Source organism: Erithacus rubecula (assembly GCF_903797595.1).
Source record: "Erithacus rubecula genome assembly, chromosome: 1".
Classification (NCBI taxonomy): Eukaryota; Metazoa; Chordata; class Aves; order Passeriformes; family Muscicapidae; genus Erithacus; species Erithacus rubecula.
The window spans coordinates 14,806,746-14,832,243 of record NC_136658.1 but is presented as its reverse complement, the minus strand read 5'-3'; the positions used below and the strand labels follow the sequence as shown (position 1 = coordinate 14,832,243).

Sequence of the window (25,498 nt, the reverse complement as noted above, 5' to 3'; positions counted from 1 at the left end):
CGCGATCACGTGCCTCCTTCAGCGCCCCGCCTCCTCCTCCGCGCTCCCGGTGCGTTCGAGCGCGCTCCCGCGCTCACTGCGCATGCTCCCGGGGCTCCGGGTGTCCCCCCGTTCCCAGGCCTTCAGCGCTCAGAGTATTAAGTGGGGGAAGAATGAGGAAGAAGGGAATGTCTGGAGCGATAGTGTTTGTCTGCCCAAATAATTGCAACTTGTGGTGGGGCCCTGCTCTCCTGGAATAGATGAACACCCGCTTGCCCATGCGAAGTGGTGACTTAATCCCTTGTTTTGCTTTGCTTGTGTGTGTGGACTTTGCTTTTCCTATTAATCTCTTTATCTCAATCTCAACCTTCAAGTCCAGTTTTTACCCTTCCAACTCTCTCCCCGATCTTGCTGATGGGGGATTGGGCAAGCAGATGTGTTGGGCTTGGTTTCTGGCTGGGGCTAAACCACGACTGTCCTTATTTGTCACCCAGCGTGGGGCACTAAGCGTTGAGGTAACAATAGATCTGTCCAAAGTGGATTGGAAACAAAGTTAATCTCAGCGTTTGCTGTGTTGTGTCCAGAGCCACTGGTCACATTGGTGCTTGGTCTGTTCCTGTGGGTTTGGTACCTCACCCTGGCTCTATTCCTGTGTGTGCTCCTCAGGGTGACCTTTTACAGAGCAGGGACAATGATCAGCATTTCTTTGTTGCTGTAGTGCGGGATAAGAGTTTATGACATGATAACATCAAGGGCAATGAGGGTACTCTGGGATGTGTGTTCAGTGCTGCTCTCCCACCCTTATTTCAGCACTGCCTTTGGGAGCCCATTAATAACTGTACCCAGTCTGGAGGGGAAACAGGGGAAGCATGATTTTCCCTCTTTTCCCACCCTTTTCCTCCTTCAGACCTGCTACAACAGCTTTTGAGAATGTTGCATTCCCTTTGGATGGTGAGGAAAGCGTGTTCTTGTTGCTCTGTCTCAGTGCAGTCCACACTCTGTTTCGAGTCACCTTTGGAGGCAGAACAGAGATTTCCAAGAAAGCCATTCAGAGACCTGAACCAAGGGGGAATAGTCATGAGTGGCATGGAAGGGGCCAGAAAATTGACCAATTTTTTGAGGATTTCTCTGCTCCAGTGGTTTGGGAGTTTACCCCTGAAGAACTACAGGACTGTGATAAAGTGACAGAATATTTGCAGGGAGAATGCAGTGGCAACTCCAGACATGAGCAGCTTGCTGCAGTGTGTTGGGCCCTGGCTGCTCGCCATGGGACACTGGTGGTCAGTTGCCAGCACCCTCAGAGGAGGAGGAGGAAACAGAGAACAGGCACCGTGGCCACGCTAACTGCAGCTGAACCAGGGGAACAGCCCGGGCTGGGAGCAGCCAACTCTGCACAGAAGAAGGAATCCAAGACAAAATCAGTTCAGTTAGTGAGGGATGGCAAAGAAGGGCCCTCAGAATAAGAGGAAGAGGCAGGGCCAGAAAAAATCACGCAGTCCTTGTCCCCAGGTGGGCTGTAAGATGTGAAAAGGTTTCAGTCACCAGTTAGGTGAGCCCCTGGTGACCTGGCTGCTCCAGTGCTGAGATATCCTGGCCCATGATATGAAGTGAAGCCAAGCAACTGGCATCCTTGTCCTGGGATGTGAATATTGACAGGGGCATTGGGAAGAGGACAGAAACTCTCAGGCTCTGAACTCCTGTCAAGCACGAAAGGCATTCTCCCAAGGATGATTGAGTAGTGCACTAAGTGGAACACCATGGAGCAAAGTACCCAGTATCTTGGAGAGAATTGGCTGTGCTTGATATTGATTCTACATGAGGAATTCAAAAAATGAAGTCCCCTTTAGGCCCAGGTGACCAGTGTGCAGTCCTTGTGGCACAAGTTTCTACAGAGCATGCCATTGTCATATGGCAACTCTGTTGAGTAAATTGCAGAGGGAGCTGTCTGGTATTCATCTGTTGTTTGCGGGGGGGGGGGGGGGTCTTCCATGTGAGTTTTTTCTTTTCTTGTACCCTCTGTTGTTAGTATTGTTGCTGCTACTGTTCATTTTCTCAAAGCCAGTAAATTGTTATTATCTCAACCTGAGATCTTTACCTTTTGAGCCTCCAATTTTCCTCTCCATCCCATCGCTGTGGGAAGGGGGAGAAGAAAGCAGGGGAGCAAGAGAATGGGCATGGTTTGGGGGGGTGTCAGTGGGGACACTGAATAGGGCAGTACCATCCCTAAACTACAACAGATTCCAGTGCCCCAATCCTCCACACCCCCAGTGCTCCCAATGTCCCCATGGTCCCTGGACCCACAGTGTCCCCAGTGTCCACTGATTCTGGCTCCCCCCAGTCCTCCTGGCACCCACTGCTTCCAGCTCTCTGTGCTCCTGGTGCCCAGTGTTTCCAGTACCCAGTGTTCTCAGTGCAGTGACAGGACTCCAGCTCCAGTATCACCACCCCAGGCCCCCCTGTGCAGCCCAGCAATACCTCCCAGCCCCCAGCCTGGTCTCCATTGCCAGGCCTACTGAGCTGGTAACCGGAGCTCTGATAGCAGCTACAGCTGAGGTGACACCATCAATAATTGAGTGGCAGCAGGGCTCCACACAGGACTGCCTGCCTCTGCCTGCCTGGACTGTGGGGACAGGTAGGTGCCACCACCATTGCTCTATCTTGTTGCTGTGACTGGGCACCCCCAACAGCTCAGGGTGTGGGGAGCAGGGTGTGAGGTACAGGATGTGGGGGGTGGGAGCAGCAAGGCTGGACCAAGGGGGGTGCAAGGGGTTGTGCTGTACAAGGCTCCTCACAGCAGCACAACCCCCTGGGATGCCAGCCCTGCCAACCCCAGTATCTGGACCCTGGCAGATGGGTCCCCAGCCCTGGCACAGGGACCTCCACAGCATCCTGGGGTGCCCCAGCCCTGCAGGCCCAGCAGCACTGAAGCCCAGGTACTTCCAGGGGGTGCTCATGGCATGAGTGGGAGCTGTGAGGCTGGCACCCTGGGAGGAGACAGATTTGCCTCATTATAGTTTAGGGCTTACATGCTTCAACGACCTCTGCACAAGGGAGATTTTCAAAGCCTGAGCCCAAGGTTATGCCACTGATAGTGGACACAAAGGGTGCAGAACTTCCCATTTGGCAGAACTCCTAAGATAAGTAGGAAACTGACGAAGTCATCTCCATAGCTGTGCAAAAATCACAGCCTCGCTCGCTTGTGATGGTGTCTCCGGCGATTGCCCTGGCCTTCCTGCCCTTCATTGTCACCCTGCTGATCCGCTACCGGCACTACCTGCTGCTGCTGTACCGGGCAGTGCTGGTGGCCTGGCTGCGGGACCGCCTCAGCGGCACCTCGCGGGAGCAGCGTGCCTTCCAGTATGTGCTGGCCCACGCCATCCCTGGGGACCCCCACCACATCCTCCAGACCTTCGATCAGTGGTGCTACCACTGTGAGCACCTCAGCTGCGTGGGGCCTGACAAAGGTGAGTGCCACCCTTGCTTGCCCACACCATGCGGGGCATGGCACTGGGCACGGCCACGGCACCATTGGCACGGCTGTGACGTGTTGGTGTGGGCACAGTACCATTGGCATGGTGGTAGCAGTGTTGATATAGCCGTAGTATTGTTGGCATGATTGTGGCACCATTGCACTGCCAGCACAGCCATGGCACTGTTGGCATGGCTATGGCATTTCTGGCATGGCTGTCCTCCATCACTCTGGGCACTGGGAACTGCTTGGCACCTTTGCCGTGCCCAGGGCTGGGGCGGCACAGGTTTGTGGGTGCTGAGAGGCACGTGCCGTGTCAGGGCGGATCGTGGAGCGGGTGCTGCTGGAACGGGCACCGCTGCGGGTGCTGGAGCTGGGCACATACTGCGGCTATGGCACCGTGCTGCTGGCACAGGGGCTGCCCCCAGGTGCCCGCCTCTACACCATCGAGGGGGACCCCCGACACGCTGCTGTGGCCGAGAAGGTCATCCGCCTGGCCGGCTTCAGCGAGGAGACGGTGAGTACCCGGGCGCTGGGATCAAGCCCAGCCCTGCACCTGAAACTAGGCAGGAGATGGGTGGGGGTTCTTTGCTGTGAAGCAGGGCGGTGGGTGGGCACCCTGGCACCCTGGCCCAGCAACTGAGGGTGCTGCAGCACAGGTGGAGCTGATCGTGGGCCCCTCGGAGGAGGTGATACCCCACCTGCGGGAGAAGCACGGCCTGATGAACGCCAACTTCGTCTTCATGGATCACTGGAAACGCTGCTACCTGCGGGACCTACGGCTGCTGGAGAGCCACCAGCTGCTGGCTGAGGGGGCCACCATCCTGGCTGACAACGTCCTCTTTCCTGGGGCACCTCACTTCCTGCAGTACGCCAAGACCTGCGGCAAGTACCACTGCAAGGTGCACCGCGCCAGCCTGGAGTACTTCCGCGCCATTCCCGACGGCATTGCCGAGCTGCGCTACACCGGCACCCGCTGAGCCCCAGTGCCGGTCCCCAGCGCCCGCCTCGGCTCAACATGGGCTCTGGAGCAAACACAGTGGCTGCTGTGGTCTGTGGTGGGGTGCAGTGGGTAATGAGGGGGCTCATTCCCCGTGGTGCTCCTGCCTGCACTGCCAGGCACGCCAGTGGATGGTGGGAAGCAGCCCTGCACTTGCCTGGCTGGTACCCCCTGCCTGCCCTGGTGGCCTCACACACCTGATTTGGCGTTGTTTTCTCACAAACAGTTTATTAGGAAAGATGTGTCAGCTCCAAAGTTCCGAGTGGCAGTCTCCCCTCTGGCTTCCCTGGGGGAGGCTTCCCTCTGAACCCCCTGCCCCACACAGCATCTGTGGCAAGAGGAGCTTCACTGAACTGTCCCCTAGAGCCCTGGGGGGCAAAGGCTCTCCCTCAGCCTCCGGTTTGGTGTGGCTGTGGCAGAATCAGATCATCCACTGGTCCTGATCCTGCTCTGTCCCCTCCATGTCCACCTGGGAAAGAAAGAGGTTTGAGATCTCCCACTAGAGCACGGAGGACAACTTCCAGAGTTCATGCTCAGGGTCCCACACACATCACATCCCCTGCTTCAGGGTCTCACACCATTTACCTCATTGATCTCCCCATCATCAGGAGACTCATTATAATCATTCATCTCGTCCATATCCTGCATGTCCTCATCATCTTCTGAGTCTTCTTCGCTGTCTTCATCATCTTCATCATCCTCCTCTTCCTCCTCATCATAGTGCTGTGGACACAACAGCTCCAGCAAACCCATCCAGCCCTGTGGCAACCCCCCACTTCCCTGCCCACACACCCACCTCAGATGCTGGCTTTCCTATGGGCACCAAGTTGTTGTCCTTCTCAGCGATGCTCTGGAGCTGGGGAAGGGAGAGAGGCAGATGAGCACCCCAACAGCTCCATGATACCCCAGCAAACAGGCCCCTTGGGGCTGCTGGCTTGTGTGGCTTCCTGAGCATGCCTATTTCCAGCCCAAATCTTGCTGCCTCCCCGGCATCCCCCAGCCAAGCAGGGAAGAGCAGTTACAGGCATCCTCCTCAACACCCTGGCACCAGGCAGGGTGGTCCCAATGACACTCTGGGGCTGAGAGGGCTCAAAGTGTCCCCAATGTGTGGAATGAGGAGCTCAAACACAAAGCTTTATCAAAAAAGAACCAAATCTGAGACATCTGATCAGCCAGATGAACACAACCACAGCAGATAATTAAAGCTCAATTAAGATACGTCAGCACCTCCCACCCAGAGGGACTTGGAACCTCTTCTAAGTGCTGGTGTTTTAATTGATTTAAACTTTATTATTTAATTATAAAAACTTAATTACTGTTTTTTTTTAAACTTTAATCAAATATAAGTTCTTCTCCCCATACTCAGGGGCACCGCAGCACCAAAACAGCGCAAACATTTGTCAGTTACCGGGATCAGAAATCGCTCCTCACCTCCCTCGGGAGATTAGTTAATTAATTTATTGGGAGCTGGTGCAGGAGCCTCGGTTCAGCAGCAGCTTATTAATTAACCCCCACACAGTAAACGGGGAGCTCCTGTACCAGCGTGACACACGGATGACAGATACGAGAGCAGCGGTGCCCGAGCAACAGTGGCACAGTGGCTGAACAGGTGAACACAGGGGAGCGATGCACGGTGCGCCGGGACGCCCGCGAGCCCCCGCCCCGGGCGCTGCCTCGAGCACCCGCTGAAGGAGCGGGGTCACTTCCCCAGCCCCCAACCCGTTCCCGGCCTCCTGACACCCGGCCCAGCATCTCCCCTCAGCCGGTGCCCACCCAGGCCTGGTGCTGCTGCTCCTGCTGCTGCAGCTCGGTCTCGTCAACGCACGGCCGGTCGAGGTTGAACCAGAGCGACTCGGTGAGGCGGGGCAGCAGCGAGGGGAAGAGCGTAGACATGGCTGGAGCAGCGCCAGGCCGGCGCCGGCCGCCCAGCCGGAAGTGGAGCCCAACCCGGAAGCAGTTACAGCGCACGGAGCATGCGCAGAGAGAGCGCGGTTATGCCTAGCGGCTCCAGGTGCATAAGAGAAAGAATGGTGGGGCGTGGCCTGGGGGCGGGGCGAGCGTGATTGACAGGCGGCGGGCTGGGCCCCCCGCCGTCCGGGTGTGGGGCGCCGTGACGGGCGGAGTTATCTGTGACCCCAGTGGGGAGGATCTGCCAGCCAATGAGGGGGTATTTGTGATCCCCACAGAATATCTGTGACGAATGGTGGGTATGTGACCCCCATGGGAACCAGCGACCCCAGTGGGGAGGTATCTGTGATCCTCATGGGCTATCTGCTCCTTTGGGAGCACTGCACTGTCATCAGTGACCCCACTATGGGGTATCTTCCCCTCTCCTCAAGGTATCTGTGACCCCCGGGGCATGTCACCCCTCATCATAAGCATCTGCACCTTCCAAGGTGTTTTACCTATTTTCTCCCCCCGAAGCCATGTCTCTCACTGGCAGATTTCTGTCCTTCCCCAGCCTCAGGTGACTGCTGTCCCCCAGGGTATCTGCTCCCCCTTCCGTGGGGCATCTGTGATCCCCTGGAATACCTGTAATTCCATGAGGGGTACCTGCCTCTACCCTGTGACCCCACAGGGGAACCCATCCCCACCAGCAACATCACTTACCCGCTGTGGTGTTCCCCCAGTCACACACAGGGACCCTGTAGTGTTGGGGGCCAGGTCCTGCCCCTTGTGCTGGTGTCAGGGAATCAGGCCACCTCCCACCGGAGGGAAGGAAAAACAGCCACAGGTGGATTTTGGCTGCTGCTGGCCCCAGCCTGGCGCCAGGAGGATGAATCCCAGCTGCATGCAGGGCTGGGGGGTGGCCAGCACGGTCACGAGCGTCAATCCAGAGCACAGCAGGGTGCCAGGGCGCGGTGCACTGTCTCCTCCATACCCTCCCTGCTGCCCAATCGGCCGCATTCCCACGTCCCGTGATCAGTGGCCAAGGGTTGTGCTGCGCCCCGACCTTTGAGATGAGCTGTGCTCGTCCCACGGCACCCGGAGCCCAGCTGCCCCCCAGGTAAGAGCCCCGACCCTGGCACCCCCCGGATAGGATCCCTGATCCCACTGTTGGTGGTCCTGGGCAGTGACCGTGTGCTGCCGCACTTCCACATGCACAGTGGGGGACTTTGTCCCTGCTGCCACCGCGTCTCTCAGTGCTGCCGTCCTGACCTGCTGTCGCCCTGGCAGAGCGATGGCAGCAGTGTTGGCTCTGCTGGTGCTGGTGGCCTGGCCAGCTGCCACTGCAGCAGCGACAGGGACACAGGACTCGGTGCTCAACATCTGCATGGACGCCAAGCACCATAAAACAGAGCCTGGCCCTGAGGGGCAGCTCTACGGGCAGGTACGTTCCTCACCCACTGCTTCAGCATCCACTGGTGTCACTCGCTGGGGTCACCAGGATGGAGGCTGGGGGGCTCTGTGCCCCAACATGAATTCCATCACCCAGTGTCACCCACCCACGGGCACTGGTGCTTTCCCTGGACCCACGGCAGGTCCCAGCTGAGCCCCTGGTGGGTCCTGATGGGTCCCATCTGAGCCCCGGCTGCCCCGGTGCAGTGTGTCCTCTGGAAGGACAACGCCTGCTGCACTGCCAACACCAGCATAGAAGCCCACCAGGATCAGTCCTACCTGTACAACTTCAACTGGGACCACTGTGGGGCCATGCCAGAGAAGTGCAAGCGCCACTTCATTCAGGACACGTGTCTCTATGAGTGTTCCCCCAACCTAGGGCCATGGATCGACCAGGTAGGTGCAGATCCCCCCCTCACCCACCTACCAGGATCCCTGGGGTGAACTGGGGGAAACTGAGGGCACTGTAGGCAGACAACAGCTGGAGGAAGGAGCGGATCCGGGATGTGCCACTGTGCCGGGAGGACTGTGAGCAGTGGTGGGAGGATTGCCAGGATGCTGTCACTTGCAAGGTCAACTGGCATACAGGCTGGAACTGGACTACAGGTGAGTGGGGGTTGAGGGGGCACCCCCCATCATACTTCGACCCTCCTGTGGGTCTCCAGTCACCCTCCATCTTGCTGTGAGGGAGATTGTGTCCACCCTCCCCGGTGGCTGTGAGTGGGTCTGGGAGGGTGAGAGTGCCCATGGCGTAGGGGTGGCAGCCAGATGGGAGACCCCTGTGCATGTGAGTGGGTCAGGGGGTGTGGGGTGATGTGATAGTAGACCCTGTGCCACCTTGAGGTCAATTCTGTCTTCCCCAGCAATGCCAGTGGGACCAATCTGCACCCCACGCACAGGGGAACAATACCCATTTCCCTAAGCCCTTCACTCACTTCACCCCCTGCCTGCCCCCAGGCACCAACCAGTGTCCCAAGGGTGCCATGTGCCAGAAGTTCAAGTACGTGTTCCCCACGGCGGCTGCGCTCTGCGAGCAGGTCTGGTCTGGCTCCTACCGCTACACGTCCCACCACCGTGGCAGCGGCCGCTGCATCCAGATGTGGTTCGATCCCGCGCAGGGGAACCCCAATGTCGCTGTCGCCCAATATTACGCCCGTGGCGATGCTCCCCCAACCTCCCCGCTCTCCATCCTGCTGTCTCTGCTGCCCCTCACTCTCCTGGCCCTGCTCTAAGCAGGAGGGGCTGCAGGAAGGAGCAGGCAGTAGATGGGCAGGGGGGTCACCAGGCTGCCTTGTGCCTCCTCATGAGATGTCCCCAAGCTGTGTCCCCCCCAGGCATGTGGCTTATGAATAAACACTCCTGCTCTACTTGGTGTTGGGTGCTATGGGGCTGAGGGTTGGGAAGGGTAATAGGATGGTGGAGGGACCTGGGGGTGTCTGATCCTGCTTCTGGTGGGGAGATGAAACAGACATGCCTCCAATTCATTTGTACCAACCAACCCGGCTACCCAGCACTGCCTCCTCCAAACCACCGTGCCAGCCAAAGCAGAAGGCACAGGGCTGCCTGCCCCTAGGGACCAGGGGGATGGGATCGCTGAATGTGTCCTAGCACCTGACATGGCTCCGGGCATCACTGACATCGGGGGGTGCACAGGCCGAGACTGGGAAAATTATGGGGAAAAAGAGAAGAACATCCCGGGGACCCTTAGGTGGGAGCATAACTGTCAAGGGAGTTTTGCCAGCCCGGAGCTCACTCCAGGGGTCCCTTTCCCCACATGCTCAGTGTTTCCAGCTGCAGAGCGGCACCGCATGGAGAAGTCCCCGGTTTTGGTGGTGAAACCGGGTCGGGCTCCTCCCTTCTCCAGCCCCTGGCCCCAGCCCTGCCCCACCGCGTCCCCCTTCCCCCAGTGCCCGGCTCCCCGGTACCTTCGCACTGCTGGTGCACCACCGTGCCCCGCCTTCCCTTCGGTACGCCCCTGGGCGCCCCCAGTCTCCCGGGGCTCCCCTGGTGTCCCTGTCTCTCCAAGTGCTTCCCCCCTTCCTGATGCTCCCCATCCTCCCCACTGCTGCTGCCCGCCACCCAGCGCTCTCCGGCCGCGGTACCGCTCCCCCTCGATGCCCCGATGCCCTGCCGAACATCCTACTCACGGCCCGGATCTGCCCCGGTGCCTCTCGCGGTGCGCCCCCAGACCCCACCAATGCTCCCCCCAGCTGCTCCCCAAGGATCCCCCGCGGGTCGCCCCCGGTGTCCCTCTCGACCCCCGCGGCTCCCTCCCGCCATCCGGTGGCCACCCCCGGATCTCTCCCCGCGGGCTCCTGGCTACCTCACGGGTGCCCCCCTGGGGCCCAGGGTGCCCCCGCGGCCCCCGCCCGTCCCCTGGATGTCCCCGTCCCCACCTTTCCCCGCCCCGGTGCCCGCCCCCCGGCTCCCCCCTCCCCCTCGGAGCGCGGCCCCGCGGCGCGGCCCCGGCGGCGGACCATGGCGGGCGCGGGGGGCGCGGGGGGCGCGGGCGGAGCGGCCCCGGTGCCGCTGCCCCCCTGGTACCACCGGGACCTGAGCCGGGCGGCGGCCGAGGAGCAGCTGGCGCGGGCCGGGCGGGACGGCAGCTTCCTGGTGCGGGACAGCGAGAGCGTGGCGGGGGCCTACGCGCTCTGCCTGCTGTGAGTGGGGTACGGGCGGGGGGCTGCCGGCGCGACACCCGCGGGGTACCGGGGGGCGCGGGGGCAGCTCCGGGAGCGGCCATCGGGGCAAATGGAGGGGCTGCACCGGCAGGGGATCGGCGCGGGCCGGGGGAGCACGGACACGGTGTGCGGGGAGGACCGGGAGCGACCCCGAGGGGGGGAGCTCGGGGGAGCACCGGCGAGTTACTGCCGGGGCTTCGGGCGAGAAACGGGGCGGGAGTGCCGGGGAGATTCGGGAGTGAGGAGTGGAGTGTTGGGGGGCGGCACCGGAGGGGCCTCGGGAATGGTCCGAGGAGAGCCGGGGGTCGGGAGGGGAGCAGCGGGGAGGATTTGGGGGAGCACAGAGAGGTACCGGGGGAGCCCTGGGGCGTCATGGGGGGGACACTGCAGGGGTTCAGGGGAGCACCGTGAACACTGGGCGGGTGTCCAGGGAGGCACTTACAGAGGACCGGGAAGAACAGTGGGGAGAAGATGGGAGCCAAGGAAGCACAAGGAAAAGCAGTGGGGATTACTGGAAAGGATCCAGGGGAGCGTGCAGGGAGCATTGGGGGGCTCCAACATCAAGAGGGCAACAGACAGAGAGGGAAACCGACCTCGGGGTTTATAGCAGATGTGGAGGTCACCAGTACTGTGGGGGTTGCTAGGAATTTGGGTACAGGGAGACTGGGGCAGCTCTGGTCAGTGGGTGCTGGGGGGACATGAGGAATCCTGGGAGTTCGGAGGGACACTGGCACTTCTGGGACACTGGGCACCAGGGCAATGGCACCTGCTCTGGCCTGGGTGTCCCAGGAGATCAGACTCCATCAGGCTGGAGGGGCTGGGGATCTCTGGGCACTGGGGGGAAACTGGGCTGACTCTTGGGGGGGCTGTGACATCAACCCTTGCTAGCATGGGGGTCTGTGAGATGGGGGGCCTGGTCCCTACCCCACACTCTTAGGGCCTACGTATGGCACTGGGGTCCCCAGCCTGGGGAAGGGAAACAGCTCCGTGCTCTTGAGTTGTGCCATGGAACTCCATGGCTCCCAGCTTGTGCCAGGTCACAGGCGAGTGCTGACAGCCCTGGTGGTCCTGAAGGGCCTTTGCCCTGTGGTGCACCCCAGCACCCCACCATACGTGGGGCCTCTGGCACCTCTTTGTGCACATGATGTTCCATGTACTGGGATGCTCCCAGGGCATGCCACCAGCTCTGTTCAAGGCTGGCTACCTGTGCCAGCACCTGGACCTTGATGTGGTTGTGGGGTGTTGGTGAGGGCACTTGAACTCAAAGCTTTTCTGTGCCCTGGGAGCCTGTGGGAGAGCTGGGAGTGCACAGTGAGCTGGCCTGCCCTGGCCTGGGGTTGCTGTGTGCTAGTGCCACGTGCAGATGCCAGGCGTGCAGCCTCCCTGGTGGCATGGTTGTCCTTCCCTGTGGACGGTGGCAAACACAGTTTCCCAACCACGTGGGCACAGCATGGCTCTGTGCACCAGGTCCCCACCACAAAGCTGGGCTGGCAAGCAGCACTGGGCACAGCACTGGGAGGGCTACAGGCAGCATCATGGTGCGGGTGCCTGGGTAAGGTGTGTCTGTCACTGATGTCTCTCACTGCCTGGAGAGGAGGCCAGGGGTGCCACGTGCTGGGCTGTGGGATTGGGACCATGCAGCCTGGCAAAGCCCATCATGGGGATGCCAGCCTGGGAGGCTGCACTCCATCCAGCAAGGGCTGTTGGGAGTCCCTAATGCTGTGATCTCACCAGGCATCCCTGTTGCCACTGAGTGGGTGGACAAGGCTGTGGGGCCTTTGGCCCCAGCAATAGCTGCAGCCCTAAAAATAGCTGCAGGGTCAGGAGGAGGAAAGGGAACTGCAGCGGGATCCCGGCAGCGTCGGCTTCCTTTAACCCTCCCACTGGTGCGCCGTGGACTCACCGGGCTGGATGTGGCACACCAGGACATCTCGCTGTGTCCTTGCCATGGCACACCAGGGTGTCACACTTGTGGCCTCACTGTGGCGTGCTGGAGGAACTCACAGTGCTGGCATACAGCAGTGGCACCCCAGGATGTGCTGACCTCACTGGCTGGTGAGCATTGCCATTGGGGACAGTCCTGGTGTGGTGTCCCACAGGAGTGCGAGAGCTTGGAGCTTCCATCCTGGCTCACTGCCAGTTCCTGGGAACACCAGTGCCAGTGGGCACACGGTATCCCCTTGCCAGAGTGCCACATCCCTCTCTTGGTGGAGTAGGGTGGTAGATGCCCCTCTGTGTGCCGCAGAGCAGTGGGGATGCGGGATATGGGATCTGGGATCTGGGTGCCCGCTGTGCTGGCAGGGCTGGCCCAGGGTGCTGGCTGTGCGTCAGAGCCGACAGGGGAGTCCCGTTGCTCCTGCATAAAGGCTCTTTGTACCCAAGCCCAGAGCTCTCTGCCCCCCCCCCCCCCCCCCGTCACTGCTCACCAAAATAGCAGCCGACAGTGGTGCAGGACCGGGCAGCCAGGGGGCCCTGCAGCCCTCCTCTGCAGTACCACCCCCTGTGCTGGGTGTCCCTCCAGCCCCCCAACACAGAGAACCCTTTGATGTCCCCCACAGCTGAGATTCTTCCTAAGGGTCCTTCTCCTTGCCCCTCCAATCTGAAGTTCCACATCCTGGTGCTGTGCTGAGGTTCCTCTTTGCCCCCCATCACACCTCCACTGGTGTTCCTGCTGTGGAGACCCCATTTGTGTTAGGACTTCCCACAGAGACCCTTTATGCTACCCTCATTTGGGGCTGTCTCTTTGTGCCCCTCCCATCGGGAACCCCTGATCCCCTGACCCACTCCAGCAGGGTTTTCCATACAGCCCTCCCATAACGGATTCCCATTCAGCCCCCCCTACAACTTGGAGGGTTCTCCATGGCCCCACCTTCCCAATGACCCCTGACCTGGGAAGACCCCAGCAATGCTGGGATAGGTTGTACCTGCAGGGGAGGCAGGAGAAATGGGGTACCTGGCACTGCAGGGAGAGTGGTGACACCAGGGGACCTGACAGCATGGGGCAGGATGTGGGGGCATGGCACCCTGTCGAGGGACACAGCACAGCATGGGGGGATGGATGCCACCTTGTCCTAGCCCTCCAGCCCTGTGTTGAGCTGCCACCAGGGCAGGGGACACAGCAGCTGAGTGGCCCTGGTGTGGTGACAGCAGCCTCAATGCTTATGGTAACCTCTTGTGGCCAGAGGCCAGCTGAGGAGTTACTGTCCCTGCTGACAGCCCTGGAGTGAGGAGTGAGAGCCCTGGCAGTGTTGAGGTTCCCTGTCTGCTGGAGTCCCTGAGATGAGGAGGGGTTCTGCTCCTTGTGCCCGCTGATGTTGTCACCCCATCTCTTAGCACTGCCCGTCACCTGCTGCCCTGGGATCACGTCCCTGGTTCCTGTCAGCTTCCACTGGAAAATAAATTGTTTCCTGGTGTCCTGGCTGCCAGCTCCTGCCTGCGCCTGCCAGCTCCTGTCTGTGCTGTGGGCTGGGGACAGTGCCTCTGGCGCAGACAGGCAGTGCAGCAGGGGCAGCAGCACTGCCAAGGACATAGTGGTGTTGACTGTGGGGTTGGAGCAAGCAGGGCGGTCCCTCTGGGACTCCCAGCACCCATCCTGCCGGCGTTTTCCCATGGGTTTTCCGTGGGTTTCCCTGTCAGCTCATTGCATGCCATAGGAATAGTGGTATTGGAGCTCCTCTCTGTGGGTGCTGGTGAAGCAGGGGTCAGACTGCATCAGTACCGGGCATCCCTTTGGGGCTGGCAGGGGCCGTGCAGGCAGGTGGGGGGATGCCATCCAAGCCCCAGCACCCTGATACCCTCCCCACTGCCACAGGTTCCAGAAGCACGTGCACACCTACCGCATCCTGCCGGACGAGGAGGATTTCCTGGCCGTGCAGGTGGGCATGGGGGGCTCGTGGGCACTGGGGGTCTCCAGCTCAGCAGGGCTCAGTGTTGGCCTCGTGCTGTGGGCTTGCCCTTCTCTCTGGCTGTGCCCAGCTCAGCCCTGGCCCGGTGCCACGTGCGTGCCCGGCTGTGCCGGATGGCTTGGCTGTGCCCGTCTTGGCCGGCTGTGGCACCGGGTATTTTTAGAGCAACAGAGCCCTCTTTGTGCTGACCAGGCGGGCAGGAAAAGCTGCCCTGGGAGGGAGGAGGCTGTGGGACGGCTGCTGCCTGCACCCTGTCTGCTCACCTACCAGCCCTGCAGCCCTGTTGCAACAGGCCCTGCTCCCCACCGTGGGGCTGTGGGGTCAGCCTCCCATCCTGCATGGGGGTCCCTGCATGGAGGGGTTCCTGCACAGTGGCATCTCTGCATGAGGGGGTCCCTGCATGGAGGTCCCTTCATGGGAACATCCCTGCATGGTTGCAGCTCTGCATGAGGGGATCCTTGCATGGTATTATCCCTGCCTGGGGGTCTCTACATGGTGTTATCCCTGCCTGGGGGTCCCTGTATGGTGTTATCACTGCCTAAGGAGATTCCTGCCTGGGTACATCCCTGCGTGATGGCATCCCTGGATGGTGTGTTTCCTGCTTGGTGGTGTCCCCACCCGGGGGGGTCAGGTGATGCTGGCTGCAGGCTGATGGCCCCGGTGTCCCCGTGTCCCCGCAGACGTCGCAGGGGGTGCAGGTGCGGCGCTTCAAGACGCTCAGCGAGCTGATTGCCCTGTACCTGCAGCCCAACCAGGGGCTGGTCTGCACCCTGCTCTTCCCTGTCGAGAGGGAGAAAGAGAAGGAGACCGTGGAGGACAGGGACTACTCTGGTATGGCAGGGTGACATGGGTGGGTGAACAGGGTCCTGAGACCCCTGGGGTGGCGGTGACTGGTCCCTCATTGCCCCATTGCAGATGGAGAGGATGAGAAGCCGCCGTTGCCACCACGCTCCGGCTCCACCAGTTTCTCTGGCACCTCGGTGGGGCTCAGCCCCACTAGCCTGGGACCATCTGTGCCAGAGGGACCAGTGGAGAGGTGAGGGTCTATCTGTCTCCTGCCTGTCCCCTGTCTGTCCCCTGCTTCACCCTGCTGGCTCTCTCACCCCCTGGGTGCTCTCTCTGCAGCACCAATGGGCTCAGCAGCATCTCCCATGAGTACTTGAAGGGCAGCTACACCCTGGACCTGGAGGCAGTGAAGGGAGGGGCCAACAGCCTCCCCCACCTCAACAAGACCCTCGTCACCTCCTGCAAACGGCTGCACAGGTAAGTGCTGGACACTGGGACAGATGGAAGGATGTCTGTGCCACCCTTCAAGCCGGCTCCTCTTTCCCCTCCAGTGAGGTGGACAAGGTGCTGGCAGGGCTGGAGATCCTCTCCAAGGTGTTTGACCAGCAGAGCTCTCCCATGGTCTCCAAGATCCTGCAGCAGGTAAGGGCAATATAGGGACACAGCAGTGGCAGCCCCCCACCATGGACTGCACCCACAGACCCCACCATGGGTGGTGGGCAGGCTGTGAAGCACCTACCATCCTGCCTCATCCCAGACTGCCAGTGGGCACTGCCACTTGAGGTGGGGGGAGGCTCTGGGGTGGGTCTGGGCTTCACATCCCAGTGCTGGGGTGTCCTGCTGGGGGTTCCAGACTGCAGGGCAGAGTGGAGAGCAAGAGCTGGAGAACCTGGTGCTGAAACTCTCTGTGCTGAAGGATTTCCTGTCCTCCATCGAGAAGAAGGTGAGGCTGGAGATGCAGGGGTGGATGGGGGTGTTCTGAGGGGTCTGGATGAGCTGGAGGGGCTGTGGGGCTGAGGGCACTGGTGGGTTTGGGACAGCTGGCAGGGATTGCTGGGCTGGTGGAACTGGGGGACTGGGGATGGGCTTGTGGGCTTGAGGCACCAGTGGGACTGGGGAGGGCCAGTGGAGCTGATACTGGTAGGGCTGAAGGGGCAGATGGGGCCTTGTGGATTGTGAAAGCTGGTGGGGCTTGGAACATTGGTGGGACTGGAAGGGTTGGTGGAGCTGGGGGGACTGGTGGGCTCTCAGCTGACCCTGCTGGGGCTCTGGCAGGCACTGAAGGCCCTGCAGGAGATGAGCTCAGCTGCCCCTGCCACCCCCCCTCAACCCCTCTCCCGCAAGGCCAAGAGCATCCCAGTGCAGACCTTCGAGGTGAGCCCTTCCCTGCCCAGTGTCAGGGTTTTGAGGGGATTTCAGCATCTGAGTACCTCTGATGTGACACTGGGGGCACAGACCCCTAGGTGTCTCTGGGGGAGGCCAGGTGCCAGATTCGGTGCTGGGGTGTCCTCTGTGTCCTCCCTCATGCCAGTGTCCCCTGGCAGGTGAAGCTGGATATCACCCTGGGGGACCTGACCAAGATTGGGAAGTCACAGAAGTACACACTGAGTGTGGATGTGGAGGGGGGTAAACTAGTGGTGCTGAAGAAGCAGAAGGACTCCCAGGAGGACTGGAACACCTTCACCCATGACAAGAGTGAGTGGGGAGGCATCTGCAGGGCCCCAGCACCCGTGGGACTGCCTTTGTGCTGGGGAGCATCCCTGTGAGGCTCAGGGGTGGGCTGGAAGCTGGGGGATTTCATCATACTGGGGGTGTCCCCATCTTGGTGGTCCCCCAAAGCATGGATGGGGGAGTGGGGTTCCAGCACCCAACTGGCACCCAGCACCCTCCCATCTCTTACCATTCCTCCCCAGTCCGGCAGCTGATCAAGTCACAGCGGGTGCAGAACAAGCTGGGCATCGTTTTTGAGAAGGAGAAGGATAAAACGCAACGGAAAGACTTTGTTTTTGTCAGTGCCAGGGTGGGTAATGCTCAACTGGGGGCAGGTGGGGGACAAGGGATCCCTTGTAGGGATGGGATTTAATCCCTGGGCCCTGGTAGGGGTGGGGACAGGCGCTGTGTACCAGTGCCTGATAGCTGGGTGATGTCCCTGGGGTGTCCCCCATGCCCAGAGGGTGCTAAGTTTGGCTGAGCCAAAGCAGGGGGGCTGGAGAGGGTTGGGGGGAGCCCCTCTACCCACCCTCACTGCCCTCTCCTGCAGAAGCGTGAGGCCTTCTGCCAGCTCCTGCAGCTGATGAAGAACAAGCATTCTCACCAGGATGAGCCTGACATGATCTCTGTCTTCATTGGCACCTGGAACATGGGTGAGTGGGCCGGGGGCAGCCCGTGGTGGGGTGCCAAGGCGTTGGGGTCCCCCCTAACTCTGCTGTCCCCCCTGCAGGCAGCGTTCCCCCCCCCAAGAACATCACCTCGTGGATCACCTCCAAGGGGTTGGGCAAGACCCTGGACGAGGTGACGATGGCCATACCGCACGACATCTACGTGTTCGGCACCCAGGAGAATTCTCTGGGAGACAAGGAGTGGGTGGACTTCCTGCGCTCTGTGCTCAAGGACTTCACAGAGGTTGAGTACCGCCCGGTAAGAGCCAGGGGATCCTGGGAGCTGTGGGGTGCAGGCACTGATGGGTGGTGGAGCTGTGTGATGCTCAGTGTCCCGGGGGTGGCTGTGCTCTGGCTCTGTGACACCGGCTCTTCTGGGGTGCTCTCATGGTGCTGGGTGGCTGTGGGTGCTCCAGATCTACTGACACCGGGTATTTTGGGTTGGTCTCCTGGTGCTGGGTAGCTGTGGATACTGATTGGTGATGGATTTCCCTGGAGAGCAGCCCTTGGTGGGAGAGGCTGGGATGTAGCAGTAATGGGCATCCCCTGTGGACACAGCAGAGGGGCCCCCATGGCCCCAGGGGGCCCCAGCGTGTGCTGGCAGGGGGCTGAGGGTGCGGGCACCCACAGGTGGCCATGCAGTCCCTGTGGAACATCAAGGTGGTGGTGCTGGTGAAGCCAGAGCACGAGAACCGCATCAGCCACGTCAGCACCTCCAGCGTCAAGACAGGGATCGCCAACACCCTGGGTAGGGGCACAGAGGGACACAGGGGGTGTGCACTGCACTGGGGGAGTCCTGGGCTATCTGCATTGTGGGGGGGTTCTGTTGTTGCATGTGCTGCATGAGGAGGAGTTTCAGCATGTGTATCTTGCATGGTGAGGAGTTCTGGTATGTGGGCATTTCAAGGGGAGGGGTCCCAGGATGTGTGTTGCACGTGGAGGGGTTTTGTTGATGTACAAGGAGGGGTCTCGGAGCGTGGATGTTTCATGAGGAGGGTTTTGTGTGCAGTGCATGGGGAAGGTTCTGGGAATGGTTACATTGCATGAGGAGGTCTGGATGAGTGTGCTTTGCACGAGGGGGATTATGGGGAGAGTGCTGCATGATGAGGGCTCTCAGCATGTGCCAGGCTGCACGTGCCCATGCTGGCCAGGTGGGGACTGTGCCCCATCACTGTGACCTGGGGCTGGCTGGGTGTCTGTCCCGGAGGTAGGATCAGAGGTTGCCTGATCCCATCCCATATCCCCATTTCCTCACAGGGAACAAGGGCGCTGTGGGTGTCTCCTTCATGTTCAATGGCACCTCCTTTGGCTTTGTCAACTGCCACCTCACCTCTGGCAATGAGAAGACAGCACGGTGAGCATCCCTACCCTGGCCTGGGCTGGGACAGGGCTGTTGCCCCATCCTCATGTCTGTGACACCCTGTTTCCGTGTGCCCTGCTTCAGGAGGAACCAGAACTACCTGGACATCCTGCGCCTGCTCTCACTGGGGGATAAGCAGCTGAGCTCCTTTGACATTTCCCTTCGCTTCACCCACCTCTTCTGGTTTGGGGACCTCAATTACCGCCTAGACATGGACATCCAGGTCGGGGGAAGGGGTGGGTGGGGATGGGAATGCAGGTGGGGATGTCAGAGTTCCCCTCCCAGCCCAGTGCCAACCCCTTTGTCCCTGCAGGAGATCCTCAACTACATCAGCCGCAAGGAGCTGGAGCCGCTGCTGAAGGTGGATCAGCTCAATCTGGAGAAGGAGAAGCACAAGGTGTTCCTGCGCTTTGGTGAGCACGGGGGGCTCCAGGAGGGTCTGGGGCTGCAGCCCCTGCTGTAGGGACTGTCCTGACCCACTGCTGTCACTGCAGGTGAGGAGGAGATCACCTTCCCCCCAACCTACCGCTATGAGCGGGGCTCCAGGGACACCTATGTCTGGCACAAGCAGAAGCCCACAGGGGTAAGTGGTGGGGCAGGGGGAGTCAGGGGAGTGGAGGACACCCCGATCTGAACCCCCACCCACACCCCACCCCTGGCAGGTGCGTACCAATGTCCCATCCTGGTGTGACCGCATCCTCTGGAAGTCCTACCCTGAGACTCACATCAACTGCAACGCTTATGGTGAGCAGTGTGACCACCCCCAGCACCCTTGTCCTTATTTTGGGGACAGTCCCCCCACTCCATCCTGATTTCTCCCCCATCCCCAATGCTGCAGGGTGCACAGATGACATTGTCACCAGTGACCACTCGCCCGTCTTCGGCTCCTTCGAAGTGGGAGTGACATCCCAGTTCGTTTCCAAAAAAGGTGCTTATGCCCAAGGGGATACCCCTCTGTCCCCTGCCCCTCCATGGTCCAACCTCTCCCTCTAAGTGGAGAGGTCCCAGGGAGATTCCAATGCCTCGCCTCTCCATGGAGGGCTCTCCAAGTCCTCAGAGCAGGCGTACATCGAGTTTGAGAGCATAGAGGCCATCGTGAAGACTTCCAGTCGCACCAAGTTTTTCATCGAGTTCTATTCTACGTGCCTGGAAGGTGAGGACTGGAATGGCAGTGGGGAATCCCTGAGAGCTTCAGAGGGGTCCCAGGAAGCTCATGGCATCCTGGGAGTCTCAAGGATTGATGTCATGTCCCACTACCATCACAGAGTTCAAGAAGAGCTTCGAGAACGACAGCCAGAGCAGTGACAACATCAACTTCCTCAAAGTGCAGTGGTCATCCCGGCAGCTGCCCACGGTGAGGAGGGGCTGGGGGCTGACAGGGTGGGTGCTGGGGGAAGCTGCAGACAGACCCCCCACTCAGTGCTAGCACCCCATTCCCTCCACCACAGCTGAAGCCCATCCTCTCCGAGATTGAGTACCTGCAGGACCAGCACCTCTTGCTCACCGTCAAATCCCTTGATGGTTACGAGTCCTACGGTGAGTGTCCACTCCAGCACCGCACCAGCACCGGGGCGCCTGTGGGGTGCAGACCCCCAACCTCCCCCACTGTCACCCCCAGGGGAGTGTGTCATTGCCCTGAAGTCAATGATTGGCAGCACAGCACAGCAGTTCCTCACCTACCTGTCCCACCGCGGCGAGGAGACCGGCAACATCCGCGGCTCCATGAAGGTCCGAGTGCCCACGGAGCGCCTGGGCACCCGTGAGAGGCTCTATGGTGAGGAGCCCTCACCCCAAGGTGACAGTGGGGACGGGTCTCCAGCCCCTGTTCCCCTGCTCTGAGCCCCTGTTCCCCGGCAGAGTGGATCAGCATCGATAAGGATGAGACGACAGCCAGCAAAGGGAAGGTGTCGCTAGCTGCCAGGGCCACCCAGGACAATGCCAAGTATGGGGGACAGGGCTCGGCGGGGGGGGGCGCTGGTTCCTGGGGGTTGGGAGGCCTCAGGGATTCACCTGAGCACAGGTACTGCTCAGAGTATCCCTCTGGGTTGGTGTGTGGGATGTGACTGGGGACACTCATGATGCCAATTCTGTGCTGCACAGGGCAGGGATGGGGCTCTGAGCCTCCAGTTGTGGCTCTGGCTGTGTTTTGGTGGCTGAACCCTATCCTGGGGATCTGACCCCTGATCTGGGCTGCTGGGACCCATTCCACGGGATCTGAACCTTGTCCTGGGTGATCTGTCATGTGTGTCTGAACCCCGTTGCAGAGGTTCAAGTCCCATGGGGCACCCACCCCCTCCTGTTGCTAGGTCTGTGGGGAGGAAGCCCACCAGTGCTGAGCCCCCCAGCACCATCCTGGCCAAGCTCCCGGAGGAGCCTGAGAAGAGCAGCAGCACAGCAGCACCGCGTGCCGCTGCCCCCCACCGCAGCACCCCCAGGGATGAGGCCCCCCCGAGCCGGTGAGGGAGTGTGGGCAGGGCTGGGGAGGGGGGATGCCCTGGGGGTGCCACACTCACCCCTGTCCCTGCAGGCCCAAGGTGGAGGCAGTGCCAGAGCTGTCTGGGGGTCCCCTGAAGAACAGCTTCAACAACCCAGCGTACTACGTGCTGGAGGGGGTGCCCCACCAGCTGCTGGTGCCGGGGGACCCCGGCAAGCCCCCCAAGGGCAAGGTGCAGCTGGCAGTGCCGGAGCGCTGCCAGTGCCCCTCGGCGTGCTGCGGTGGCGAGAGCGATGAGGAGGAGGAGCTCGGCACCCTCAACCTGCCTCCGCCGGATTTCCCCCCTCCACCGCTGCCGCGGGAGCTGGAGCTGCCCCCAAACGCCTTCTTCAGCACCCCCAAGGAGCTGCCGGTGCCCGCCGGCTGTGAGGACCCCAAAGCCCACCCTGCTGCCTTCGGAGAGGCTCCCCTGCCCAAGCTGCACCCCCGGCCCCCCCCAGCGGCCAGGGCTGGGTTTGGGATGGAGGGGGCTGGTGGGACGCCTGTTACCGGGGGGCTCCCTGCAGTTGGGGGGCTGCCCGCTCCCGGGGGCCTGCCGGGAGGGCTGCTGGATGACCGCTCCTGCTCGGTGCTGCAGATGGCCAAGACGCTGAGTGAGGTGGACTACGGGGGTGGGAAGGGCCGGGTGGTCCCCCCACCACCCCTGCTGGCCAAGGGGGGGCTGCCTCCCCGCTGCCTGCACCCCGACTACGGCCGCCCCCTTGCCTTCCCTCCGCACTCCATCCAGGAGAGCATCCAGGAGGACCTGGCTGAGGAGGTGGGTGATGCAGGGTGGGTGCTCAGCACCTCGGCTGGGGCTCCCTCTGGGGTGCCCCGTGGTGCTGAGGCTGTTGGGGTGCAGGCGCTGGGCCGTGGTGCGGGCGCCGTGCCCGGCGTGGGCGAGTGGCTGCGGGCGCTGGGGCTGGAGCGGTACGAGGAGGGGCTGGTGCGCAACGGCTGGGATGACCTGGAGTTCCTCAGGTGAGCAGCCCCCCGGGACCCTGGGAGGGACCCCCACCCTCTCCCACAACAGGCTGGCCATGTCTTCCTCAGGGGATCATAGTGATGCCTGGGTTCTGGGGAGGTTTGGAGGGGTGCTGCCCTTGATGGTCCCCACTGCCCCTGGGTTTCCCAGCAGCCCTAAAGTGTCCCCACTGCTCCCACGTGTCCTTTGCTTCTGGAGCTCCCCACTGCTTCCAAGGGTCACAAAACCCCACAGCAGGGACAGGATGGAGCCTGGGTGGGCACCCAGAACCTGCGTGGGGGCTCTACCACCCCACCCGAGTCTGGGGTGCCCCTGGGGGGCAGAGAGCCCCATATTTGTGCCTCATTCCCAGTGACATCACAGAGGAGGACCTGGAGGAGGCTGGAGTGCTGGAGCCTGGCCACAAGCGCGTCCTTCTGGAGAGCCTCCAGCTCCGCAAGTAGCTGCCATCCAGCATCCCCCATGGCCCAGCATCCCAGATCCTGCAGCCCTGCGTCTCAGACCTTGCAGCTGCGTGTCCTGCACCCTACACACGCACATCCTGGATCCCATGGCTGTGCATTCTGCATCCTGCTGCCACGTATCCCGGAGCTGTGGCCCTGCATCCTGCAGCTGAGCATCCCAGATCCTGTGGCTGTGTGTCTGCAGGCCAGCATCCTGTGGCCACATACCCTGGGTCCCGTGGATGTGCATCCCAGATCCTGCAGCTGTGCTTCCTGCAGCTGAGGATCCTTCATCCCACAGTCCCACATCCTGCATCCATTCATCCCATCACCAGCAGCACGTGGGAGCCCCACGACCTCCACAGCCCACCCCCCACCCTGGATGCAGGGTAATGGGGTGGGAAGGGGGAGTGGGGGGACAGGGGGGTGGTGGGTCCTGGTCAGATAATTTCACATGAGGATCCCTACGGGGTGCCCTCACATTTTAAGTTATTTTTTATTTATTGGGAGAAGGGATGGAGGGAGAGGTGTTTGGGGGTAACCCTTGGGATCCTGGCTCCCCCCAGACCCCTCACAGCTAGGAGGAGGAGGAGGTTCTGAGCAAAGTCGTGTCTCAACCCAAGTGCCTTCATGATGCCTGGGATGGGATGGGAGGGGCCCAGCCCCATAGACAACACTAGACATAGCTCAGGGCCCCCATTCCCAAATCCAAGGATCTTGTCCCCACCCTGAAGATCCCATCCCTACTGTATGGATTCCTGTCTCCACCCTGGGCATCCCTGTCTCCACCCCAGGGCACCTGTCCCCCTGAGGGTCCCTGTCCCCAACATGGATGTCCCCCTCCCACCCTGGAAGATCCCTATCTGCACCCAAGGGGTGCCTGTCACCATCCCTGGGAGTCACATCCCCTTGCTGTAGGTCCCTCTTTCAATTCCAGAGGATCCTGTCCCCACCCTGGACATCATATTTGCACCCAAGGGGTTCTACCCCACTCTGATGATTCCCATCCCTGCCCTGGATGTGCTGTCCCCACCCCTGGGGTTCCTGTCCCCATCTCCAGGGGTTCCATCTCCACCCCAGGTGTCCCTGTCACCATTCCTGGCAGTCCCATCCCCACCATAGGGGTCCCTGTCCCTGCACTAGGGGTGCCTGTCCTCCAACCCTGGGGATTGTTTTCCCACCATGGTGGTCCCTGTCCCCACCCTGGGGGTGTTGTCCCCACCTTGGGGGTGCTGCCCCCATCCCCAGGGGTCCCACGCCCACCCTGAGGGTCCATCCCACCCAGAGGTTCCGTCCCCAGGGGTCCTGTCTTCCCCATACTGGGGATTCCGTCCCCACCCCCAGGGTTCCTGTCCCCATCCCAACTCTGGGAGTGCCTGTCCCCCTGCTGGGAGTCCCATCCCCAGCCTGGGAATCCTGCACAGCAGAGCCAGACCAGTGCCTTCCCCCAGAGCCCACCCCACACCACCAGTGCCTCCGGGGCATCCCCCCCACTCCCCCCAGTTTGCCCATTAGGTACTTGCTGGGTCTGTCCCCACCCCGGGGGTTTGTGGTGCCCTTGGGGACAGTGGGACTGGCACCAGGTCTCCTTGTGGGTGCTCAGCCCCCAGCCTTGCCAAGTGTCCTTCCAGGAGGGTCCCCAGGGTGGGGGTCCCCAGGACAGGGGTCCTCCCACTGTGCCTTCCCCACTGGGATGTCCCCTCCAGTCTCTCCCTGTCCCCAGGGGGGATGGGGGTGATGCTACCCCCAGCCCTCCCAACCCCCACTCCGGCTGAGATGAAGGATGGGCCAGGCACCCCTGGCATCCCCCAACATCCCCCCTCTGTTACTGGGGTGTTTGGTGTGAATTTCCTCCCACTAAACTCCCAGCTCCTGTGTTTGGAGGTGTTTGGTAAATCTGGAGTCATTTTTGTCATGTTCATGGAACGGGTGTGGTGGAGCTCTCAGTATGGCGAGCAGGGGAAGGGTCTGGGGAGGGGGACAAGATGGGAACCAGGGGGAAGAACTGAGTCCCAGCATAATCTATGACCCCTCCAAACTGGCTGTACTGGTCCCAGCAAGGTGGGGACCACGTCCCTTCTCCCTTTCTTGCCCATCTGGGATATCTCAGACCACTCTCCCTATAACCTGGCATGCTCCTTTTCACCATCCCAATGTCCCCAAAACCATCATCATCATCACCCCCCCAAAAGGGCCCCTAGAGGCCAGGGGGGCTGTGTGGGGCATCCCTCTCTTCACCCCACTTGAGGGGGCTTTCCGTGGGGTGCCCCCTCAGCTTCCTGCAGCTGCTTGGGTCTTTAAGTCAGGGGCACCGAAAATAATCCCTAAGGTGCTGGGGGTCTGTGGCATCACCTGAGGGGTTCTGATGGGGACTGTGCTCCCCTCCCAACCCCCACACAGCCCTTGGTGGGGTGGGGGGTTGCAGCAAGGGCCAAGGGCCAGCAGCAGCATCAATAAATTAAGTTTAATTTGGATTAGTGGCATTTGCAAAGATGGGTAATAAATTACAGAATGGTTTAAAAACAAAAAAAAAAACAAAAAAAAAAACCACGAAAGAAAAGTAGGGAATCCACCTCGGGGGAAGGGGGGGTGGGCTGGGAGGGACACAGGGGGAACAGGGACACATGGATGGCCTGCCAGCATCCTCACCATGCCATGAAGCACAGCAGCACCGGTGTAATGGTGGCAGCACCCCCATCT

At 61.1% G+C, this 25,498-nt stretch overlaps 4 protein-coding genes across 10 annotated transcripts; 3 read left to right on the top strand and 1 right to left on the bottom strand.

Annotated features, from left to right (window-relative positions):
* Positions 1 to 149: 149 nt before the first annotated feature.
* Positions 150 to 4,428, top strand: TOMT (transmembrane O-methyltransferase; the record flags this gene model as incomplete). Of its 4 annotated transcripts, none has more annotated exons than XM_079315749.1 (4): positions 150 to 296; positions 3,167 to 3,443; positions 3,769 to 3,965; positions 4,108 to 4,428. In XM_079315749.1, the coding sequence occupies exons 1-4, from the start codon at positions 240 to 242 to the stop codon at positions 4,426 to 4,428; spliced, it is 852 nt and encodes a 283-aa protein (XP_079171875.1). In that variant the 5' UTR covers positions 150 to 239. The 4 variants fall into 4 exon arrangements, with proteins under 4 accessions (XP_079171875.1, XP_079171876.1, XP_079171877.1 ...); XM_079315750.1 differs by lacking the exon at positions 150 to 296 and adding an exon at positions 1,957 to 2,611; XM_079315751.1 differs by lacking the exon at positions 150 to 296 and having other exon boundaries at positions 2,935 to 3,443.
* Positions 4,429 to 4,655: 227 nt separating this feature from the next.
* On the bottom strand, positions 4,656 to 6,464 carry ANAPC15 (anaphase promoting complex subunit 15). Of its 2 annotated transcripts, none has more exons than XM_079320803.1 (4): positions 6,222 to 6,464; positions 5,245 to 5,304; positions 5,034 to 5,171; positions 4,656 to 4,946 (listed from the first exon to the last, which is right to left on the bottom strand). In XM_079320803.1, exons 1-4 carry the CDS (start codon positions 6,339 to 6,341, stop codon positions 4,875 to 4,877), a joined length of 390 nt encoding a protein of 129 aa, XP_079176929.1. In that variant the 5' UTR covers positions 6,342 to 6,464; the 3' UTR covers positions 4,656 to 4,874. The 2 variants fall into 2 exon arrangements, with proteins under 2 accessions (XP_079176929.1, XP_079176928.1); XM_079320802.1 differs by having other exon boundaries at positions 4,656 to 4,917; positions 6,222 to 6,452.
* Positions 6,465 to 6,781: 317 nt separating this feature from the next.
* Positions 6,782 to 9,154, top strand: LOC306806602 (folate receptor alpha-like). Of its 2 annotated transcripts, none has more exons than XM_079315477.1 (5): positions 6,782 to 7,455; positions 7,556 to 7,779; positions 7,995 to 8,183; positions 8,258 to 8,393; positions 8,745 to 9,154. In XM_079315477.1, exons 2-5 carry the CDS (start codon positions 7,630 to 7,632, stop codon positions 9,017 to 9,019), a joined length of 750 nt encoding a protein of 249 aa, XP_079171603.1. In that variant the 5' UTR covers positions 6,782 to 7,455; positions 7,556 to 7,629; the 3' UTR covers positions 9,020 to 9,154. The 2 variants fall into 2 exon arrangements, with proteins under 2 accessions (XP_079171603.1, XP_079171602.1); XM_079315476.1 differs by having other exon boundaries at positions 6,784 to 7,455; positions 7,626 to 7,779.
* Positions 9,155 to 10,203: 1,049 nt separating this feature from the next.
* On the top strand, positions 10,204 to 25,272 carry INPPL1 (inositol polyphosphate phosphatase like 1). Of its 2 annotated transcripts, none has more exons than XM_079323463.1 (28): positions 10,204 to 10,447; positions 14,280 to 14,343; positions 15,054 to 15,204; positions 15,289 to 15,409; positions 15,499 to 15,636; positions 15,711 to 15,801; positions 16,013 to 16,102; positions 16,435 to 16,533; positions 16,704 to 16,854; positions 17,073 to 17,179; positions 17,420 to 17,522; positions 17,600 to 17,796; positions 18,168 to 18,285; positions 18,795 to 18,891; positions 18,982 to 19,120; positions 19,211 to 19,310; positions 19,392 to 19,480; positions 19,560 to 19,641; positions 19,736 to 19,825; positions 19,937 to 20,050; positions 20,163 to 20,251; positions 20,346 to 20,433; positions 20,516 to 20,671; positions 20,755 to 20,839; positions 21,204 to 21,353; positions 21,425 to 22,148; positions 22,233 to 22,351; positions 22,708 to 25,272. In XM_079323463.1, the coding sequence occupies exons 1-28, from the start codon at positions 10,266 to 10,268 to the stop codon at positions 22,796 to 22,798; spliced, it is 3,825 nt and encodes a 1,274-aa protein (XP_079179589.1). In that variant the 5' UTR covers positions 10,204 to 10,265; the 3' UTR covers positions 22,799 to 25,272. The 2 variants fall into 2 exon arrangements, with proteins under 2 accessions (XP_079179589.1, XP_079179588.1); XM_079323462.1 differs by having other exon boundaries at positions 21,162 to 21,353; positions 22,708 to 23,656.
* The last annotated feature ends 226 nt before the right edge of the window (positions 25,273 to 25,498 follow it).

Coding starts and splice junctions, on each gene's coding strand:
- ANAPC15 (XM_079320803.1), bottom strand. CDS start 6,341: ATGTCTACGCTCTTCCCCTCGCTGCTGCCCCGCCTCACCGAGTCGCTC. Junction 5,172..5,244: donor TAGGAAAGCCAGCATCTGAG/GTGGGTGTGTGG, acceptor TTGTGTCCACAG/CACTATGATGAGGAGGAAGA. Junction 4,947..5,033: donor ATGATGGGGAGATCAATGAG/GTAAATGGTGTG, acceptor CCGTGCTCTAGT/GGGAGATCTCAAACCTCTTT.
- LOC306806602 (XM_079315476.1), top strand. CDS start 7,409: ATGAGCTGTGCTCGTCCCACGGCACCCGGAGCCCAGCTGCCCCCCAG. Junction 7,780..7,994: donor AGGGGCAGCTCTACGGGCAG/GTACGTTCCTCA, acceptor GCCCCGGTGCAG/TGTGTCCTCTGGAAGGACAA. Junction 8,394..8,744: donor AGGCTGGAACTGGACTACAG/GTGAGTGGGGGT, acceptor GCCTGCCCCCAG/GCACCAACCAGTGTCCCAAG.
- INPPL1 (XM_079323462.1), top strand. CDS start 10,266: ATGGCGGGCGCGGGGGGCGCGGGGGGCGCGGGCGGAGCGGCCCCGGTG. Junction 17,180..17,419: donor TTGTTTTTGTCAGTGCCAGG/GTGGGTAATGCT, acceptor CCTCTCCTGCAG/AAGCGTGAGGCCTTCTGCCA. Junction 17,523..17,599: donor CATTGGCACCTGGAACATGG/GTGAGTGGGCCG, acceptor TCCCCCCTGCAG/GCAGCGTTCCCCCCCCCAAG.